The following is a 22,430-nucleotide window of genomic DNA, read 5'->3' as shown; positions in this document are numbered from 1 at the left end:
GAGATCATCAGAGATTTCACACTTCACATTCACACAGCTGAACAAAGAGCTTCATTATTGTCATGGCGACACAAGGACGCATCTGCAGGACCATTCACCCCTCCTTGATGTACCTTCATCAATGGCTGCAGAGAATGGAGAGCAGACTCCTTGTGCTAGAAACTCAAAAATTAATTTTGAATTCACTAAAGTGAAGTGTGTGTGTGTGTGTGTGTGTGTGTGTGTGTGTGAGTGTGTGTGTGTGTAAGGGGTGTATGCGAGAATCACACTTTCTACTTAATACCACAGTTGGGTGCTTAGCTGTAGCCACTGCTTCTATTTCTACATTCACAAAACTGGCAGATGAAACATGAAAAAGAATACTGACTCTTTAATCTCTGCTTTTCCACCTAAGGCCCAAGGCAGGCTGACAGGGAACTTCATTCTGGAAACAGAGCTCTTTTTTTTTTTTTTTTTTTTTTTTTTTTTTAATTCTGGATTACTTTCTCCTCTGCTTTTGAAAACTGTGGGCTTATAGGGGAGTGAACCTGACATAGACTTAAAACAAGAACAAGTTTCTTTATCTAAAAAGTTCCAGTCCTTGATGCTTCCAGGAAGGTCATTTTCAAAACCCACAGGAGAAACAGCATTAGAGCCAGCAACTGTGCATTAAGTGCTTTATTTACTTGCAATGGAGACAGTTTTTCATTTAGAATTGCTCATAGGATCAACCACGGCTTTGATGCTATGCAGACTTGCCTATAGATTTTGCAATTAGTGAGCTAGATGTCTTAAATAGCAGGCATCCACAAATTGGTTTTTAGTTTTTTTTTTTGCAAATCTATGTACTGAGCAATATTTGGTAAAGTTTAATGATATTTGATACTTAATCTGAGTTACGAGCTTAAGGACAGAAGACCTGTGGATGTTCTGTGAATGACTATGCATCATCTATGGATTTTCCCCCTAATACGCTAATGACAGGCCCTGCTTGAATTGCTATCTGTGTGATTTATAACCTCAGAAGAGGTTTTTTCCTATACCCCAGCCAACTGATAGATTTTTATTAACTGTTAATACTGAATCATGCAGAAAACTTTTCATTGATTTAGAACATGTCAATTTGTTAAGTTTAAAAAATAAATTTCCCTTTTCTTCACGATAATGCACTGAATTGGAGACCAAAGCTTTTAAACACTGATGGTATCATGTTCTAGGATAGGAAGGATCAAAGTAATTGTTGGCATGAGTGACATCTGCGATCTCAGATATTTTTTCAAGCTGTTTTCAGTTCAACCAGGGAAAGGGAACTTCACCACCACTCATCCCTGCCCTTCTCGACCTAAAATAGTTAAGGACAGAGGATTGTTTAGCCCCACACCTACTTTTTTCTGCAGGGATCTTCTATATAAACGAGAGCAGTGAACTCTACAGCATGGAATTAAGGGAGAGTTATGGCTAGGAAAATATTTTTCTGACCACCTGTCCCGTACCAGGCACTAGGGGATATCTAAGTGAGCAGAATCTGTGGTGGGCCTTTCTTCCTATTAGTCATCTCAATTAGTCAAAGTAATTCCATTTCCCTTGCCAGTGACTGGTTTAAGTTTGGAATATGGTGAAGTACTGGACAATGAGACTCAAGGGAAGTGTCTCTACTGTGAGATACTGTTGGAAAAGTTTCTTTCATTCTGAAACAGCATTTGCTTCTATTTGCCTTTGAATGGGAGACAGATGCTTCTGGGTCCTTTTCACTAATAAATTTATAACTGTGATAACCGTGATGGAAAGTGGTATGTAGGTCACTAATAAATTTATAACTGTGATAACCGTGATGGAAAGTGGTATGTAAGCACAGGGGGTCTGATTTAGCCTGGGTGAATTCTTTTCCTCCCTTTAAAAGTGAAGAATAATGGGGTCTCAGGGATCTTAAGTCAGGATGTAAGGTGAACTAAAAACAGGCAAAAGGCGTGAGGTGGATCTTATACTCAGATTTATTGTTATGTCCTGGGGGGACCCTGTGTTTCTGGCTGCAGTCTTTTCATTAAGTCCACTAACCATCTTTAACAAGAAACATACAAGTGGTGAGGCTGAGGCATACAAACATGAGTGTTCTGTAAAAGCAGTAATATTTAAAGGAGCCCAGGGAAATTCCATTTGTTCACCTGTTCTTTAGATTTTCAGAAATCCAAGTAATTTGTTGTGAAAACATTATAGCTTCTTCCACGTAGCAGTCATTGTTGACTGTCCACTGAACAGCTCTTCTACAACTTCTTTCTGGTTACCAGATCTCTAATCTGCGGTTTTATGTTTGATGCTCTCCTTCCAAGTCCCGGGGAAAGACCTTGATCGTTTAAACCAGTCATGGTAATGCTACCCCTTGCCGGTGTGTGGCTTAGGCTTGGGCATTTCACGAAATGCCGAATAATGTCTCTTTCTACTGGAGGCCGTATGGGAATATTTTCTTTCCAAAATGAACACAAATAGTGACTGACCCTTTCTTGCCTTTGGATAGTGCACTGTTTGGAACTGATGATTTGTGGTGCTTCAGCTGTCCTTTGATCATGAAGAGCAAGTTAAGACAATTACAGAGAAAGTACAAGTCATTCTTCCTTGGGTTTTCTGTTATTTGTAACTACATGCATTCTAGCTGATGTGCCCCACCAAAAATTCTAGGAAGCCAGAGAGGACGTGAGAGTTCATAAAAAAAAGGTTTAATAACCTTTTAGTTAACCCTATATTTATGGAAGAAAACATTGTATGTTAAAGACATACACAAATTAAACCATATGCTGCTCATTTGTGTAAAAATGTTTGAGATTTTTTGAGATGTGCAGGGTGTCATTAAATCAAAGTTTTAAGGAAAGTGTTTTTTAAATATATTGTTTATACAAGATCAAGAATATGATGCCGTTATAGGAAGTAATGGAATTGATTTTAGGATAATTGATTTAGGTTAAAATGGATGATTTAGAAGTATTTCTTTCTGATCATGCTTTATAAGAGCAATGGATTATTTTCTCTTAAATATCAGGTGTATTTTTTTTTTGAAATAATAAAAGCAACTACTAATTGAAATAGTAATAAGGAAAAAACCCAAGAATCTGTGTTAGAATTGTATAAGGATATCAGTCAAATTGAAGTTCTGGCTTACTCTGAGCAGAGAGAAAAGACCATGTCTAGGTTTATTTTGTGCCCTTTTCTAAACTCTTCTAAGCCTGGAATGCCCTTGACAACCCCCGTTCCCACTCTCCTATCTCCTGCCATCTTGGCTTCCTGCCATCTTTCCAGGTCCTGGGAAAATGTGCCTCCTAAGGGACTTCTCCATCCTTCCTTGGTTACCCCCACCTCTGGGCTTTCTGTGTTTTGTTTATACATTTTAATAATCCTTGTTTTATGCTGCCTTTTCAAAATTGGCTGTTTTCATGCTCTGTTTTCTACTAGTATGTAAGCTTCTTGAAGGTAGAGACCACATCTTAGTTATTTTTGGAAACTTAAAGCAATACCACAAAGCTTGGTATACAGTAAGTACTCATAAATGTTAGATGAGCTTGAAGAGGAAATTGGAACAGGAATGTTCACACATGTAATCAAGTACATAGGAAGATATCAACCAGGGGGAAAAAAAAAAACTAAAGACCTCCTTTTGCTTACAAGTTGACTATTACTGCTATTTATGCTCTATTAACTTTATCCGCGGATACTCAAAACTTTACATCTTTTTAAAGAAGTCAATCTCTTTATCAAGTTATCACATACTGGTTTCATTTGAACCTGCTTGAGATTTCCTCAGAGCCAATTCACTACTCATATTTTACTACTACTAATATGAGTACATTCATCTAATTGAAAAGGAAAATACAGTCCTTTAAGATCCTTAGTTGATTTGTATTTACTTTTACTCTATGTGAAATAATGCCTTTTAAATACTAGCATAGTCAGTACTTCTGAAGCTTTAACATGGATTGAGTCAACTAGGGAATCTTATTAACCGGAGATTCGGATTCAGTAAGCCTGAAATTCTGCATTTCTGGAATACACTGGAGCAGGGACACTCAGCTGGTGGTGAGGTCCTTGCTGGTCTCTGTTCTCTGTGTTTGCCTGTCCTTGGGCTTGAAAAGGTGAAATCAGCATTTGCCTTTCGTCCTCCAAGCCCCCTCAAAAAAGACATAAAATAATACTAATGCATTCCTGCATAAAAACCTTTATTTTGTCTCTGTGAGATAGTCTTTTTAGTTAGTGGACAGGCACACGATTTGGGCTGACTTGGCTTTTGAAAGAAGTCAGACGTGGTAACTGTTACATGCATTTCCTTTCATGGGAATTCTCATATTTATATGGAAGAAGAGGAAAAAAACCTCATTTGCTTTGGGAAAGAAATCCAGCCAATGATTAGGTTGCAGCTAAATCTCTGAAGACAGCCCTGAAAAAGGATAAGATCAGAAGAAGAGAGTCCCCTGTGCTACGTGCATTTAGCCCACCCATCAAACTTGATACCTTTCCTTCTCCCTTCATTCTCAGCTTCCTTTACTGAGTGCAATGGCTGCATATCCAAATCAACAATTAAATTCCCCTTTTGTTTGTGTGGCAGATGACAAATGCATGGAGGACATCTTGTGTTTCCTAGGCAGGCAGGGCACTTACTTTGATTGATGCTCCGTTGTAGAAAAAAATGAGCTGGGAAGGAATTGCAATGGAGGGCCTGCAGACTGGAAGGGGATATACTAATTAGTCCTGCATTAAGCAGTCAGCTTGCATTGGCGATGAGACGCCTCCAGGAGGAAAGTGTAGGGGTTATTGATACAAAACAGCATGGAATGCATTATGCCAGGTAGCTGTGTATTAGTTTTACTAGGAAGTATAGAATTTAGTAATTAAGAAATAAACACTTAGGCTACTGTTTTTTTTTTTGTTGTTGTTGTTGTTTTAATATCCTCCAACTGTACTGGGCTGACCATGCTTTTTAAATCTACATGACATTATAGACAAGCTGGAAGTCCTTCTCTCTTTCTGAAATAAGTCTTCCAGAGTTTCCTTATCCTGCATGGTTCGAGGAAGGGAAAACTGCCACCCCTTCTATCCTCTCTGGCTTCTTTTCTCTAAAGTCCCACAGCTCCAGAGCCTGGAGCCTTGCTGGTGAAGCACAACTTTATAAAGGGAAAGGAAGTTTTCCCTCAGGCCACTCTTTCCAGGTTTTGGAGATTCATTGCTGATTTGACCAGGGAAGAACCCTAGGGGTATCTCAAGACAAACTCAGCATCTTCTGCAGACAAAAGACTGGATTAAAAGGGACTAAAGAGAAATGCAGAGAATGTTTCTGTTTGGTTTAGCATTTGCGGTTTGCCCTTCTATTTTTCAGGCTACAAGCAGATGGTTGCGCTGCTCCATTCATATTCAAGAGGGACACAGATGCTCTAGGTAACTGGAGGGGGTGACTCTAGGGAGACATGACTGGTCATCTTGAGGTCAATACCTCCTGAGCAATGGAAAACTGCAAGATGGCAGGCAAAGATGCTCAAATAATTACTAATACGAGTGGCTTCAAATTCAAATCTCGACATGTTGATTTGGTCAATTTGGCCTGAAGAATCAATGAAATTGGGTTCAATGACTCCAGTGAGGTGACCTAATGAAAAAAAATCACCGAGGTTTTTGCTCACAGTGTGAAAAAAGAGGACCCCAAACTCCCTTGGTTTTAGAATACCACTAATTTCACTAACCCACCATGTTAGTACAGATAATGTGATTCTTTATGTTGAATCCAGTGAACAACCAAGGGTCCTGTGCTAACCTAATAGTAGAATAGACAGTCCCAAGTTCTTGGTTCAATTTATCAAAGTTGTCAAATGCTGGTGCATCTAAGATTCCTTTTCCTTTTCTTATTCTGGAGACAAGTTCATCTAAGGATTTGCAGATGCCTATGCTATGAAAAAGATATGTGATAAAGATAGCATTTGGAGTTATCAAAGACTATTGAGTCTTGTTTTTTTTTTTTTAAGTTTTATCCATACACGGAAGCACAAGACAGATATCAAAGTATCAGAAATATTATCAGATGACTAAAAACTGTCTTTCATGGACAGAACCAGGAATTGTGCCAATAGCTCTAGGAAGAAAAGCTAAATAGTTAATGCAGTTTATTTTTTAACCATCCCTTTGTTTTAGAATTCTATCTTATTCTTGAGCTGACGCTATGTCACCATGACCTTCTCCTGCCAAGAAGGCACAGTTGAGGCATCCTTCAGTAATAGCCTAGGGCTTTGGACAAGCAAGATGCTGTGCTGGCTTTTTGCCTGTTCTGCCAATGTTTACACAACCAAGACTTATTACATGCTCTGTCATTTTGTTACTGGGCTGGCTTTGGTTGGAGAAGTAGGTAAACATGGGACATTCCATCACACAATTTTAGACTCAATCTTACTTTATAATGATGTTAATGTTTGTTGTACAAAGCAAGGTGCATTTGTATATTTTAGCATTTTATTTCAGTCACAGAATGCAAAAACTGACATTGGCATCAGTTTGATTTTGCGTGTGTGTGTGTGTGTGTGTGATTGAAGATATTAAGCACTACAAGAATGTTGAAATTTCAATCTGATTAGGATCAAAATTCTTCAGGATCAAAACACTCCTTTTCCTCCCCCTACAGTTTTACTAATTGTGTGCTACTTGACATTGTGGAGTTATTCCGCAGCGTGATAGCTAAATATGTGAAGTGTATTTTACTGTGCAGAATTATCAGCTCATTCTATTTGTTTTTCATGTGTTTAAGGTTATTAAAAGAACTTAAAATTGGAAGTCATGTGTATGAGTTGAAAGAGTGAACTCAATCATTGTTAGCAGGCTAAATCATAAAGCAATAGCCAGTATGTCAATATCAAGTAATGAAAAAAATCACAGAATTTGAAAGCAGACCTTCTCTGTTTATTAGCTGGCAAGATCCCAGAAAAATTAGGAGACTAGCACAATAGTGAATGGAGGAGTTGTTTATTTTCAGCACTCTCAAATTATTCTGGTTACCGAAAACGAGATAAAAGTAGATCGGAAAGAATGGCATCAAACATATTTTGTTGGAGACCTTTGCTTTATGGGAAGAAATAAAATGCCCCAGCTCACTGTTCCCGAGGAATTGTGTTTCTTCAAGCTGTAAATCAAATCTCAGAGAGATAGCATGATGTTTTCCAAATAATAACTGAGGATGACAAAGTTCTTTTTGTCAGCATCAGGTTTCTGAATTTAGACCTCAATTAAGAGTCCCAAATGAAAAAGCACCCCTCTTTCCCCACACACAAGGTCTATGACAGTGTCCTACAAACCATAAATTCATTTTTAAAGTCTGGATCTCTGACATGTATTGGTCCAAAAATATATTCATAGTTTCCTCTAACGATTCTGATTTTTCTCCATTTTCTCTAAATTCCCAGCTACAAAGAACCTGATGTTTCTTGTCGGGGAACAGCATCATTTTTTCCCCCAATTAATTGAAGAGCCATCTGCTGCTATGATACACAACTCCCATTCATTCAAAGCAACAAGTGTGTCCCCTACATCCCTGGTGTACAATACCAAGGCACACACTCCGTGCTGGGCATAGAACCTGTCAGAGAGCAGCCTTGCAAGCAGGCTTTTCCCAGAGACATGACATATATAAAATCTGACACTGAACTTGGCCCCATGTCATTGTTGCTAATGCAGGGTTAAAAACACAGTACAACATGCTCCCACTTTGAGACTTTGGCTAGCTTACTGTCTCTCTATTATGCTTTTGAAGATCTGGGTTTAAAATGAGCAAACAACTGCAAAAGAAAGCCCTGAAACAGCTCTCCTCAGCCATGGCCAGAAAGGAGAGACTTCTGGAGAGGAAGAAAACGCAAAGGCCATCTGGCTGGTTTTACTGCATAAAAGCTTCAACTTCAAGCTGTATCATCTCATGTATGGCATGTTGCATGTATTTAAAACTAGAGTTTAGAACCTTCTAGGAATATAGCTGGTAGGGCCCTCATCTTTTAGGAAGAGTCTAAGGAATAGTCATAGAAAGGCCCTCTGGTTGAAAGAAGGCAGCCCCTTCCTAAGAGGTCCCCAAGATCTGTGTCTCTCGCCTTATGAGACTGTCAAACCCCTCGCATGCATGGCATGAACAGCCCAGCTGAGTCCGATGAGGAAAAATTGCTTGAGGATGCTGGTGTGCCAGTTACTGCTTGGGCCCAGCCAGATCACTGCTAGTTCTGCTTTGCCTAAATGCCACAAAATGTACCTTGGAGGTCAGCCTGCAGGTCAGGTGCTGGGAACCAGACTCAAAGAGTTGAGATTAGTTTTCCTCTCTCCGGAGTTGGGAGATGGAGGTACCTGTTCCTCTGAATAACCCTCTTTCCAGACTACAGTGAGAAGACAACACCTTTGAGAGCTGCTGTGTCCACACCCTATGCTCTGCCTCTGCTACTGGGCTTCCCTCTCCCCTCCGTTGTGTAGCTCGTCAAGAAGGCATTTTTATAGGCGCGGGCCTATTTGAACTTGACTTCTCCCATGTATATTTTGAAACTGAGACCACAAATTTCAGAGTGGAAGTTGCTCTCCAGAAAATGAAAGGGTCAGGAAAACACTTCAGATAAAGGTTCCCCCATCACTTTATGGGACAGAGCAAAAGAGACCACGAAACCCTTGGGTGAGCGCCTAAAGATCCAGCAATTTCTCTGGGCCTGAGGTCCAACTTTCAATCTAATTCCGACACAAGTTGAAGTGATTTATGTCTCACTTTTTCTCACCGCATGCCGACAAGTCATCTCAAATGTACACAGGAGACATGGAGAAATCGGCATTGAAACCAAACAAGCATCAGAGAGAGAGGAAACCAGCCGGGTTGTTCCAACACATGGGAGGTACTTACAGTCCAAGTGACTGTGCCTGATGCCCTCGACGTCCTCGGCGTGGATGAAGTGGTAGCATCTCTTCCCCACAATGTCTACAGGGCTCAGATCCATATAATCACTGATCCTGCAATGAGAAGGACACAGATGCAAACTCAGAAGAGGGGAAAATATAGAAACTGTCAAATGACTCAGAAACATATCTACTGACAATTTTCATTACACCAGGGTACCCGGGAGGACCTGGCATTATGAGGGAAAACCTTTTATACATGAGATGATTTCTTTAATGTTCAACAGACGTTTTCAAAAGTAGGAAATGTGCTAGATCAAACAATTGTGTTTAAATAATTAGATAGGTTTTTCTTTTCTTTTTTGGCATCAGAATACACATGTAGACAACATAATTCCATGCAATTATTGAGAATCAGTAACAATGCAAGATCTTCATTAGAGGCTAAGATAACTCAAGGTTACACAATAAAATAAAAACACGTTATGTTTATACCAAGTGATTAGAGACACCTTTCATTTAAACAGATTGGTCTTCTATTGGATATTTTCTACGAAAAAAGGCTTCAACTGCTTCTTGGCACAAAGTCCAAATTGGCATTTCAAGGGATATAATTTAAATGCTGAGACATACAGATGCCTGGGGGTATTCTCTTTTTTAGTCTCAGTCATTTGGGAGCTCAGCTTTCACTCCTGGCCCTTTTAACTGGTACTTTGTGGTAGACTCCACACAGAAACTTTTAAACCATTTCAGCAGCTCTTCCAGGCTTGTGCTGGACATTACATGTGTGTGTGTATAAGCCTCTGTCATTGATTGTCCAGACGTCAGTGTCCTCAGGCAGCAGTGCAGGAAAATAGAACAAAAATTGGAAAACATGTTGGAGAATCTGCCTGGTTTATACAAACACGTCAAAATGCTTATTATCCTTCTCCCTGTCCAAGTGCAGATTCCTTTTGGTCAGTCCAAAATAAAATGTCTTTTGTTTAATTTATTCTCTTTAATGTCCCTGTGCTTTTCATGGTTTATGGCTTATGATATATTCAACTATGAAGTGAAGCTTTAGAAACGACGCGTTCAAGAAACCCATGAGATCACTGCTGGAGAGTTAAACCTGATTCCCAAGGCAGGGAAATCAGAAACAAAACAAAAGCAGGATAATATGGAGTATAATTAAAATATACTACCCCGTGAGTGAATTTCTCAATATCTAGCAATACAAATCATATTTTTTGGCCAAACTAGAATTCTTGGTAAGATAAGACTAAATGGGGCAATAAAAAGGACTATTTTCTCTGGATTCCATGGTTTTCTGATACAAAACAGATTAGTTGGTGTTTTCCTGAAACTATTAGCTGCTTTTCCAGCACAGTTTACACCCCCTTTCTGCAAAAGAGGGAACAAGGATGTCATGAAAAGGCCCTCATTGGTGTTTTTGAAATTTGCCAGCTCCTCTGAAAGCATTAGATGTCAGCCTTGCCGGAGGCTGTCCTAGGGAACACTGGGGAGAGGGACGGTCGGCAGAGTCAAGGATTGGCTTTCGTTTCTAGTTAGTAATTCCCTAATTAAACAATAAACCCCGGGAAAAAGCCACTTTGTTCCTTAGGGAAAATATTTCTTTAGTTTATTCTCTATTTGAAGGAAATCCTTCCAAAGGATTGAAGCACTTCTCAGTACTGGAGCTATTATATTACCGTGGTGAACCTGACCGGCTCAGTGTTCAAAGACCTCTTACTATGTGTGCTGGAAGCCCCACACCAGTCTGATGACCTCTGTCACAATCAGAACCCTGATGGCATCTTCTACTCTGAACCTCAGTTTCCTTACCTGTAAAACAGCCTAAGAGGTTGTGAGGGGATTAATGAAAGAAATGAACATTTGTTCATTTCATAGCATAGCATCTGGCTCATGGCGTGCTTTTCCCTTAGAGCAAATATGCAGTTACCTTTCACACAGGTCTTTTTTAATAATTACTGTCATTGACAGGTGGGAAATAATGCTGTATTGTATTGGCTAATACAGGGTTGTGGACAACTTTTATTTATTTATTTTTTAAATGGGAAGGAAAAGAAGTTGAAAGTGGGTCACAGAAAATGATCTCAATTACTAGAGTGGCACCATAAGGCACTCAGGTCCATGGAGTGCGAGAAAAGAATTAATCTGTGATCACAGGAATGAAAATTAAGTGATGGTTTGGGGCTAGGACAATCACCGGGTAATCGTTAGGTAAATAAGACGAGCCTCCTTTTTTTTTCTTTTTTTTTTTCTTTTTGGAAGGATTGGTGGTAAATCTAAATCAAGGGAGCTGACATATGTTTTCATGGAATGAAATAATAGTTCGTCCTTTGACTTGCTACCTGCCCACCGCCTTGCGCACCCCGCCCCTCCCAGCATTCTACGTTTTAAATCAGAATAAACAGATTTGTGGGCTATAATTGTGTTTTTCATGGGTACACATGTATGAAGGGTCCTTCTCAGTGGTTATTTTGACCAATTCCTTACTATTTAGCCTGACTTCTGAAGAAAAATATGAAACAAGGAATGCAGGCAGACCCCACAGGATTTGTCAGCACGGTTTATGAATCTGGTAGATTTGGGATTAAATCCTGGCCTCTGGTTAAGTCCCTTAACCTTTCTCTCAAAGTGGAAATTGCCTGAGGGTGATGGAGACCTACCTCACAGAACAGTCTGGAAGTTTGAGACGATACATATAAAGAACTTCACACATTGCCAAGTGTGTAGTAAGTGTTTAATAAATATTAGCTATCTTTATTATTACTTGCCAGCTCTAGCTAATCACTCTGGTTAACGGGCTTTCTCAATATTCTGTGGCCATTCCAGAACATCTTAGACATTGCCAGTTACGATTATAAAAATTTTAATAAATACCACCAAAATTTGAAAAGTAGATTTAGAGTTACTTATTAAATAACAGTGACAGGTTCATGATGTCTTCTACCCCACTGAACTTAATAGTTCGGGTCGGTGTCTTCTCCCACTGGTGAATTCTTTCCTCTGAATCAAACTCTGACTGGAAATGGTAGGCATTTCTAACTCGGTCTCCACACCTGGACTGAACTCAGACGCTTTCTGTTTTCCTCTTGGCTAGGCCCTGGAGAAGTCAACTCACTATTCTGCTATTTCATTTTTCCTCCACAGGCACTCACAGGGCTCAGTGAACATATATTGTATTCACACCTGACAACAATCTGTGCCACAAAAGCAACATCTCAGGTTCTCAGTAATTCTTCCTGTGGCACCTGGGGACGGTTAGTATCGCCACGGCTTCCTTCAACAGCTGGCACGTGTGCAGCTCCTTTCTACCTCTCTCCTCCCATCCCATGATTCTCTCCTCTTTAAATTAGTCTGATGATGGGCTGGTGACTTCTAGGTGAAAGGTCTGAAGGGGCATTGTCCCATTTCCTTGTCCCTTGCTTTGTGCTTAATAGAAAAAGTGAACTTTTAACCAAAGGCTAAAAAGTCCTTTTATAAAAGCTCAGTCCTGAGAAGGACTGCCAAGTCATTTATACAATGAGTCATCTTTTTTTTTTTTTTAATTTATAAAAGTGAGAATTACGAAGTTTTATTTAATGTACGTGTAGAAAGCCCCAGACCAGTCTGGTGACCTACATATCAGGATTAGAATCCTGATGCAATTTCTTTTTTGTCCTTTTTTTTCCCTCTGGGGGGCTCAAATTCTCATCGGTTCTCTGTATGTGTTATGGCCTGAATGTGTTTCCCCCAAATTCATATATTTTAGCCCTTCTCCCCAAGGTGATGGAATTAGGAGGTAGGGCCTTTGGGAGGTAATTGAGTTTAGTGAGTGACAGGGATAGAGCCCCTGTGATGGGATTTGTGTCCTTATAAGAAGAAGAGACCACAGCACTCTCTCTCCCCTGTGTGAGGACACAAGAGAAGGCAGCCATCTGTAAGCCAGAAAGAGGGCTCTCACTAGGAATCTAATCAGCCTGCACCTTGACCTTGGCCTTGCCAGCCTCCAGAACGATGAGAAATGCATGTCTGTTGTTTAGGCCGCCCAGTTTATGGTAATTTGTTATAGCAGCCCAAGCTGACTAAGGCAACGTGCTTAACGCCTATATGAACGCTGACCATCTGTAGCCGTCAGCAAGACAGTCTGGCTGAGGCATCACGAGATACGCTTCACTGCATCATTTTGCCAGTAACATCTCAGCCCTGCTCTCTCCATGGGTTCTTGGCCAAAATGGGCCTTACTTATAACACGTATAGATGTCTGGGTATCCCGATTCATTCCATTGTTGTTCATAACCTAAATCTGGCTAGCAATGTAAATTTTAAATAAAAAGCATGTTTGGTGTCAGTCCCAGCAGCCATTAAAAGTACCATCAGGATTTATAATGAGCCTCATTGGGAGAGTAAAATCCTTCAGCCTGCTGAAAACACCAACCCTCACCAATGTGCAACATACAGCAGGGCAAATGGAAACAAAAACCAAGTACCTATTTTCACAGTAAATGATATTGAGGTCCATATTTACTCGAGTGACGAACATATGGCAGTCGATTCTGACTTCATTGATTGTAGGGGGAGGCAAGGCATGTGCCACGACCACAAGACCCATGATTTGGCTGGGGACAGTCCTCCCATGGGACAGTGACACCCGCAGTCGTAGCCGGCCGGTTATGTGAATCACCTGTCATAGAACAGAAAGTACAGGACACGGTCAAATATACATCTGGGATGTAACAGAGTTTCTTTTGAGAAATGCAAAATTACATCTGGCACATCCAACCTCATCTTGTATCTTCTGTAATCATAATGGCTGTCAAAGTGCCCTCAGTGTCCTCAAGGCAAGCGGCAAAAGAGAAATATTATACTCTGAGCATTTCTCAAGGCAATATTATTACTATGCTATATTACGGCTATTTTTCAGGACTTCGTGTTTTGTTTTTTTTTTTTACATTTAGAGGAAGTTCATAACCAGATAAAATGACCGTAAAGTTGAGCCCTGAGCTGCAAAAAAAAACATTTGCATTATTAGCCCTTGTTACTATTGGAGGATGTTGGTCTCTCTCCAAATCTGCCCCACGTGGGATTACACGGCCATCTTCTTTCCGAAGTGTGGCTCAGAGTTGCCTTCATTTGGAGGTTGACATTGCAACCGGCCAAAGACTCCACTCAACCAAAGACTCAGTGGCAATGACACAAATGGTCCCTTTCGAGCACAGATAGTTCATGTTAGTCAGCTCTGAGTTACCAGTAGTACCGTGAGTTTTTGCAGTGTCCATGGGGTTGAAGGTCAGTGGACTTTCCCTTCATTGATTCCTTAACTTCCTACTAAAGTAGGGTTAGGAAGACTCACTCTATTTTGGTCGCTTATTTTGGTTACTTGTGCAGAAACAGGAAGGAGAACCTGGGGTTATAATTTTCGGTTTCTTGGCCAAAATATATAATAGCTAGTCCAGGTCACCGAGAGCCAAACAAAATAGGTTCATCATCCTCACACATTTTACATGGTATTATTTTTACAAAGACGTCTCTTGAAAAAGTTCCTTTGCTTATAAGCTGCATATAGAAAAAGAGCCAGAGCGTCAACTTTGTTAAATGACGTTTTGGGGAAACAAAACCAGGAAAGGGTGGAAAGTGGGAGGGATTTGTGTGGCTGTGATTCAAGATGATGGAAATCATGTGAGTGTGGGGCGTGGTGTGGGGGGTTTGGAGACAACAGTGTGTGTGTGTGTGTGTGTGTGTGTGTGTGTGTGTGTGTGCGCGCGTGTGTGTGTACTCGAGCTGTGTTCCTAGTACCGGTACCCTGCTATGGTGTGTGTGCGGGAGCCCTCCAAAACCAGGTCATAGAGGTAATCGCTGTGATTCGTTGGACCCTGAAGCTCAGTTTCGTAGCTGAGTTTCCACATTTGGTTTGCCTTTCCAAACGCATCCCTGAGCACCAAACCATCTTTTGCCATAAGGAACCGAAGTGGGAAGTGGATCTCTGGCCTCCTAGGAGCAGTAAGATCCAGTGTCTTCTCCTTCTTAGGGGCTTGACTGGTCATTCCCTTTTCATTTCTTTTTTGTTTCCCTTAAATTATTCCGTTTTCCCAAAGCGAGCCACACTGCTGTCAGGAAGCAGGATCAGGAAGCAGGATCAAAGCGTACGGGCTGCCCTTCAGAGTCCTGGCTGTTCTAAATCATACCCCTGCCCTGTCCCCTTCACATTGGCACCCAGAGCTGCTGATCTGGAAACGCCAATGAGGAGGATTATTTAGGTTATTTCAGGAGCAGTTTTTCGACCACCCACATTTGAAGTTAACTAAATTCATACTTAATGCACCTGTGCTTTAAGCTTTGGTCAGATGAGCTACTTTATGAATATTTGAAAATGTTCCTAGAGGCAAGAATGCTAAAACACCATCACAGACACACATTTTTTTGCAAGACCTCATTAACTAATAAAGAAATAGCTAAAAGAAATGGGATTAACTTCACAGGAGGGGTGTTAACAGTCCTGGCCCTCCTCCCAGCGAGGCTTACATAGATGCTCATTTATCATTATCTGTCTTGTTTTATCTGGAACACTCAGCTTCTTGGCAAAATGCAGATCTATAAATGCTCAGGAAAATACACAGTCAGAAATGATATGCTAAATAAATGCCCGGTCGGTATTGTATTCTAAAGCGATTTATAGGTACCTGGGCTAGAAAACATTTTGGGAAGGCAGACAAGCTACAGGAGTGAGCTGTCTGTATGTCAGATACATCCAGCTTCCAGGCTCCAGCTTTGCCTGTGGCCACTGAGATGTCACTAGGGGTCAAAGTTGGGTCAAGTAGGGCTCTGGATTTGTCACTTTCTGATTTTGATACCCTGGACCAGTCACTCAACCCCTCCTCATCTCAGTTTCCTTTTCTGTGAAGTGGGGATAACAACTATTCTGTAGTTACGTTATGAAGACCAAAGTAGATAATGGAGGTGAACACTTTCTGAATTGTAAAGAAGTCCACAAATTTTATTATGATTCTATTCACCTTTAAAAATATCAGCTGAATGATAAGGAGCAATTATTAATTTAAGCTTGACCAAAACCTAATAAATTAATTATGAAATTTTATAATCCTTTAAATATTTGGAAGAAATTTGGGAGAGTCTATTTTAGATCCTATCCCTTTCATTTTTTAGTTCAATCCCTGCCCAGAGTCACCTGGTTTGGAAATGGAAGAAAAGAGCCTCAAATACAGGTTTCTAGGTCTTGTTTGAGTGTCATTTCAACTTTGTTACCCATGTATGCATTTATGTGCATAGTCATATTGAATGAAATATTATGCCAATTTACTGCCTTCAGTAAACTGTATACAAACCTTTAAAAAGATAACCAGAAGCTGAGGTTGTTTGAAAAGTCTGAAAAAACAACATAAAGAAGAAGGAAACAACTAACAAAATTACCAACTCAGTAACTAAACAGTTGTCAAGAAACATTAAAGGACAATCAGATTCTAGAGATTCTAGACAACGGATAGTTGGTGTTTCTCTGTGTGTACATCTGGAGGCGAGGGAGGGTAGGCCTGCTAAGAAGAAAGGGATATCTGATAGGTCCCATAATTAATTTTTGGTTTTAAATTAATGTATTTTCCATAATCCATTTCATAATATCAACAGTTTTTCCCCCCACATGTGGCAGGTTATGTGCAAATTTTAGAAACATGCCTGACAGCATGTATCCAAATACATGGTTAGTTGTTTCACTTTGTAGTTGCTTTTGAGGCCTGAAATATAGAGGAAGGAGTATTGTCAGAGGACCTGGGTTCAAATCCTAGCTCTAGCATGGTATAGTCATGCAACTATGATGCTCAGAGAACTGAAATGACTTCTTGAGTTTTCAGGTCAGTATATTAGAGATTAAAAACCCAGTCCAAACAGAATAAGTATTCTGTACAGGTCTTCCTTGTTTCCTTAATAAGGTTATCAAAGGGCATTTTATTGTTGTTGTTGTTGTTGTTTTTCCTTCAGTTTCTAAAATACATTATGTACAAGGGACCTTGCTAGGTGCCAGGGAACAGACCAAGGTGACACAAATGCAAACCTGTCCTCAGAGTTTATGGACTACGTAGTGGGAATAGACATATATATTTACCCATAACAAAGTAATATTGGGAGATGACACAGTGTCTGATGGTGAAAGTGGTTTCCATCAGGATCACCTGAGAAGCTTTGTTAACACACAGAGTCCCAGGCTCTGGCCTCCAGAGATTCTAATTTGGTAGGACTGGGCTGGAGTCCAGCTCCATGTGTGATACCTACCACTAGAGAATATCTGGCTAATGGGTTTGGAGTTATACCAGTGGTTCTCAACCTTGCTACACAGTGGGGAGTCTTTAAAAGTCCCCATGTCCAAGCCGTACCCAAGGCCAAGTAAATAGGGATCTCTGGGGTAGAAGTGCTTGTAGGTCTTATAGGGCTGCTGAGAGGATTAAATGAAAATGTATATAAAGTGCCTAGATATATGCCTGATACATAGTGTATGCTTAATTAGCACTATTTTTATTAAGTAACAGGTATCCACCGTAAGAAAAGTATAGAATAAGATCTTTGGGAGTTCAGGGTACGTAGACAATACTTTTGACTGAATGGATCAGGAAGGCTATGGGAGCCTGGCATTTGAGTCAGTTTGTTGATATAAGATAGGATCATAGAATGTCGAAAGGCGTTTTCAGATAGAGAGAAGAGCTAGAACAAAAGAAAAGGGAACCTATTGGGACTGCCAGAGCTCCAGGAGAACAGTTGATGTCAGCAGGAGAAAAGACAGGGGTGGGCCAAAAAGGCAGGTACGAGCAGTAGAGACTGGAAATGGGAACTGGGGAGAAGAGACAGCACCAGGATTTTGAGTTTGTCTTGTAGGGTGATGGCGATGATAGACTAAACGGTAACTGGTACGGCAGGAAATGCTGACCATTGTGGAGACAAAGATTTCCCTGTGGACATTTTGTATTTGAGCAGCCTGGGGAGATTCTGGACAAGGTATCCAGGGGATAGCGGGAGAAAGGGGCTGGGCACTTAAGAAAGGATAGTTGGAGGTATAGTTTTGGATTTTTTTTCTTCCCTGGAGGTGATAGTTAAAACCAAGAAATTCAATGGAATTACTAATAGAGAAAACAGGGGAGATGAGAGAAGAACACCAAAGGCATTTTTCCTCCTTTGAGTATCTGAAGCCTAAGGCAACTTATGTTTTTCTCTAAATCGTGGTTCTCTTGCTCTATAATAACTTGTGTTGAAAAAGTGAACATTTCTCAAAGCTCTAAGCCCCCTTTTTCTCCACCCACAATGCCATTCTGATCTAAACGCCAAGCTTGCCAGATCATCGCCAGTCCCGTGGTGACATCCCAAGGAATGGAATTGCTTCCTTATAAAGTTAAATAGGTGAATGAGAAGTGATTTTGAATACAAATCTCTAAGCCGAAGTACTAATATAATGTCAAAGCCATGAAACTGTAAAGATAACATCCATCGCTTTAAAAATGAAAGGCTATTGTGGAATAGAAATAACACTTAACTGGGAAACAGAACGTTTGATTTCAGTCCTGATTTTGGTAACTTTGATTAAGTCCGTTGGCTAGCGCAGCATTTCCTCAGATATAAAATGGAGGCTAAGGAGCAGGTAATGACGCTTAGGGTTCTCATTAAGTTCTAGAGAGTTCTAGGACCTGATACTCAACAGTGTGGCCCTTACTGTGCTGCAGCACTGCCCTACCTCTCATTTCTCCACGGTGGGGGCAAGAGTTTCAGAGGACCGCTGCAAATTAATAAATGCAGAGCATACTTTTAGAATTAATCACTACAGTTTTTATGGGTGACATCTGACTTAGAACAATGCTTTGGTTTTGGCCAATATCAGGTAAAAAATCGCTTCTGTGTTCTGAAGGTTCACCTTAGTCTGGTCTTAAATCTACTATACAGACAGTCTTTAAAAGAGATTTCTGAACTAAAAGATTCTTCGCCCCCTGAGCTCAATTTTTAGATGAGAGCTCAATCCTCGCTGAGCTTCCTTTCATTGTTCTTGTTTTATCATAAAGAGTTACACAAAAATGCTAAAGCCCGTAGTTTTCTAACCCCCTTACACAGCACTGCCCAGACGCCAGCCCCAGTGAAGCAGAATGCACAGGATTTCTGAGTGGAAATCCCACTGTCTTTGATACACAGGTCCAAATTAGCAGTATTTGATGGTCCCATATTGAAGAAATCATGGTTTGACTTTTATTTTTCTTCTCTGATACAATGAGTGGATACGTACATGTCCTCAGACTTTAGGATGAGTGTGGGCGTGTTAACAAGCCACGTTTCTTGGACAAATATGTATTCCTTTTCTGCCATATGCTCCTTTCAGTTGTCTGTTAGTGATAAACACAGTAGATGTGCTCCACTAATATCTTCTCATTATAAACAAACCCATCACAAAGACCTTGATAAAACCTCCTCTCTGTCAATACTTAAGGAAAGAAAGTCTGTAACAGAAAAATACATCTGGAAACTATTCTCCATCTTTGAGGAATAAATCTCAGTACGAGTAATATGAAACGTTTTCTTTATCAAAAGGAAATGCTAAGTATTATGTGCTTTATGTCCCACATATAGTGTCAAGTACGGAATTAGGGCTAAATAAATAGGGAAACAGAAAGAAGAAGCTGCAGGCAAGAAAAAAATGGACGCCTTGGGTTTAGAGCATCTTCAGAGATTTTTTTCACTTGTCCTCTAAGGGAATCCCAATTTACCTTAAAAACTAAGCTTCCTTCTGTCATTCTGGTCTTTTTTCTTTTAGTCCCCTGTTGAAGTCTGGTTTAGCATCTAGATCATCAAGTCACTAGCTCAGGTGGGAGAGTAAGCTAATTATTTTTAAGTGACCGGAGCGCTGAGGTGGCCTGCAACCTGCTGAAAGATAAGAGCTTATCGAGGTCTTCTGAGCCTAAACATCTAGCCTACAGGCTAACAACTTAATCTAAACTCGCATGAGAACACAAACCTCATGTACATTACTTCATGCAAAGTTTTAGGGAGTGGGCTCCCCTCCCCCGCCCCCTATTTAGAGAATGCTGATTTATAGGTTGGAGAATCTGCCGGTACAGATCTCTCTGTCACCATCTGCCACCGAGGTCTTTGCACAAAGCCTAAACAAACAAACAAACAACAACCAAACAAACGGAGGCCAAGTGCTACGGAGAACAGGGCTCATAACTTCGAGCCCTCTGAAGGGCAGGAGTACAGGAGGATGTCCTTTCCATTTCCTTTCGAGGGTCTCAAGATTTTATTTCTAGAATCTGACCCTATTCGAGTAGACTTTGTCATAATTCACATTGGGGACTTTAGCAACTGGGGACGAGAAAAGACAGAAGAGGGAAAAGTTGACTTCTGAAGGCCGGCGGGGAGGTGAGATACAGCGGGGAAGGAGGTTTTGGCAGGGAGTGGCTGACAATGTAGACCTCTTCCAGGGCTAAGGGGGTTGCAACAGGAGAGGTAGTCCTGGAATGTCTTCATCACCTAGGTATGGAGATGGCTTTCAACGTAGGAACCACGTGGGTTGTGGCAGTCTTTCTGGGAGTTTGTCCCTGAGAATTTCCCTAAGATCAGGGATTTTCAATAATGGGCAGGGTCAATGGTACCAGGACTCAAGCACTTACGGATAGAGGACCAGCAAGAACTAGTAAGGAAAGGGTCTCAGGGTCTCAGATGGGCTCAACTGAAGGGTGGCTCTGGTGGTGGAGAAGACAGGAGGTGCAACTGGGTACTGGGGAAGCTTCCTGGGCGAAGTTAAGAAGAGGAACCTTGGCAGAAGCCAGTCTTTTGGGATAAAAGGACAAGAGTTAGATAGAAAGTGTTCATTCTCAGGGACTTGTGATCTTCGTTAGGTGTGAATAAAAATGAAGTGAGCAGGATGAGGGATGTAGTTGGAGCACAGTGGGTTTGATGTTTGGTCTGATTCCTGAAAGACTGAGTGAAGACTTCAGGAAGTGAACAGACCTGAAGCAGTACGTAATGGCGTTCCCGACCATGGAAGGCGGAGGAAGGAAGGAAAGGAGGCACTAATTTCTCTACTGTCACTGAGATACTCAGTCCTGTAGGAAAACAGACCCAGGCACAAGCAGCTATGGGCATTCCTCTTGTAATAAAGTCCACTCACTCCGTCCAGTGCACAAGCAACTAAAACAACTGAATGGGCCTCGGGGAGAACATATTTTGTTCTTTAATTAGAAAGCTTAAGACACTTACCGCTGATATTGGGATTTATTTTAAACCAAACACAACTCTAGGGTTAGTGGTTCTTAATGTGCACAAGAATCACCTGGTGAGCTTATTGATAATGTGGATTCCCAGGTCCCAACCCCCAAAGAACGTTCAGATTTTTTAAATGGAGGGAGAAGCCTTGGAATCTGCATTCCACCAAGTGCTGCAAGTGTTTTGGATGCCAACCCAGAGCCATCTTTTCAGTCCTGCTTTAAGGACAGACCATACAGTTCATCCACCTGCAGCTTCCTCTTTATAAAGAGAGCTGATCGAATGGATAAAGATGACCCAGAAGTTCATCACAAACTGCCTCCTAAATGAGCAAAGAAAGATGAACATACATTTACATTTCAATCTGGACTGAAAAAAATCCCTCCCTACTCTATAGAACACAACCCATTGTCTTGGTTCTTTGGAAATGGAAGACGGGGCATGGTAAACAGGAACCCTGAGCTGATGTGGGATCAGGGAGCCTTTTCTGTGCACAGGGCTGCCCAAGGGAGCAGCCCGGGAGCCTCATCAAAGCGCCTTTATTTGTGTAAAGGTCTGCTTTCTCTCAGTGGCCATGCCACAGTGGGCTGCACTGCTGTGCTGCAAGCCTCTTGGGGGAGGTCTAGCACCGCCAATCCCCTCCCCAGTCACCCAGCCAGCCCCTGGTTTAGCTCCTGATTAATTCAGGGGAATCCTGAGAGGTTAACCCTTAATTTGATGGCTCCAGTGGGGAGCTGAGAGATTGCTAGTAATTTATCACCCTCAGCTTTTTTTTTTTTTAAATATGGAAACATTTTTCTAAAGCAACAAACAAAAAAATTATTTTTAAAACCCACATTTAAAATACATTAGCTACAGCATTCTATTCTTATATGACTATCTCCTCCAAACACAAGAATTACTTCTCATCCATCTCTGTTAACAAACTTCAAATTCATAACATGAAAAAATGTAACTACAATTATAGCCTTAGCTTCTCAAAATGGGTCTGGACTCCATATTTGTTTCTGTTCCCTTTGGAGAAAAATAGTTTTTCTTCTACCAACGATAAGGTTTTTGATTGCTATAGTTTAACTAAACTGGAGAGATTTCCTTAACGAGATTATGTAAATGTATGCCAAAGATACAAACCCCATTTCCTCAGAGAGTGGAACACTTTAAGTATCATTTAATAAAACAGGACCAGGGGTAGAACACCTCGATAAATTGTTAAGGGGCAAAGCAAGAAGGCTGAACTATACACATCTGATCAAATTTCTTTTGAGGCAGTTACTTTATTAAAGTCTCCTAGAGAAGGACAGAGCACCATCGTACCTATGTGGAGGGCGACTTTTTATTCCTCTATC

At 40.8% G+C, this 22,430-nt stretch overlaps 1 protein-coding gene across 10 annotated transcripts in view; it reads right to left on the bottom strand.

The window, feature by feature from the left end:
* NPAS3 (neuronal PAS domain protein 3) overlaps positions 1–22,430 on the bottom strand; it is an 848,147-nt gene that overhangs the window by 13,916 nt on the left and 811,801 nt on the right. For all 10 annotated transcript variants that reach the window (XM_033109513.1, XM_033109503.1, XM_033109504.1 and 7 more), the window contains 2 exons: positions 13,329–13,522; positions 8,861–8,967 (listed from right to left, as the gene is read on the bottom strand). In XM_033109513.1, the coding sequence (XP_032965404.1) occupies positions 8,861–8,967; positions 13,329–13,522 (301 nt within the window). The remainder of the gene's footprint in view (positions 1–8,860; positions 8,968–13,328; positions 13,523–22,430) is intronic.

Source organism: Rhinolophus ferrumequinum, chromosome 6 (assembly GCF_004115265.2).
Source record: "Rhinolophus ferrumequinum isolate MPI-CBG mRhiFer1 chromosome 6, mRhiFer1_v1.p, whole genome shotgun sequence".
Taxonomy (NCBI): Eukaryota; Metazoa; Chordata; class Mammalia; order Chiroptera; family Rhinolophidae; genus Rhinolophus; species Rhinolophus ferrumequinum.
This window is presented reverse-complemented; position numbering and strand designations above follow the sequence as displayed.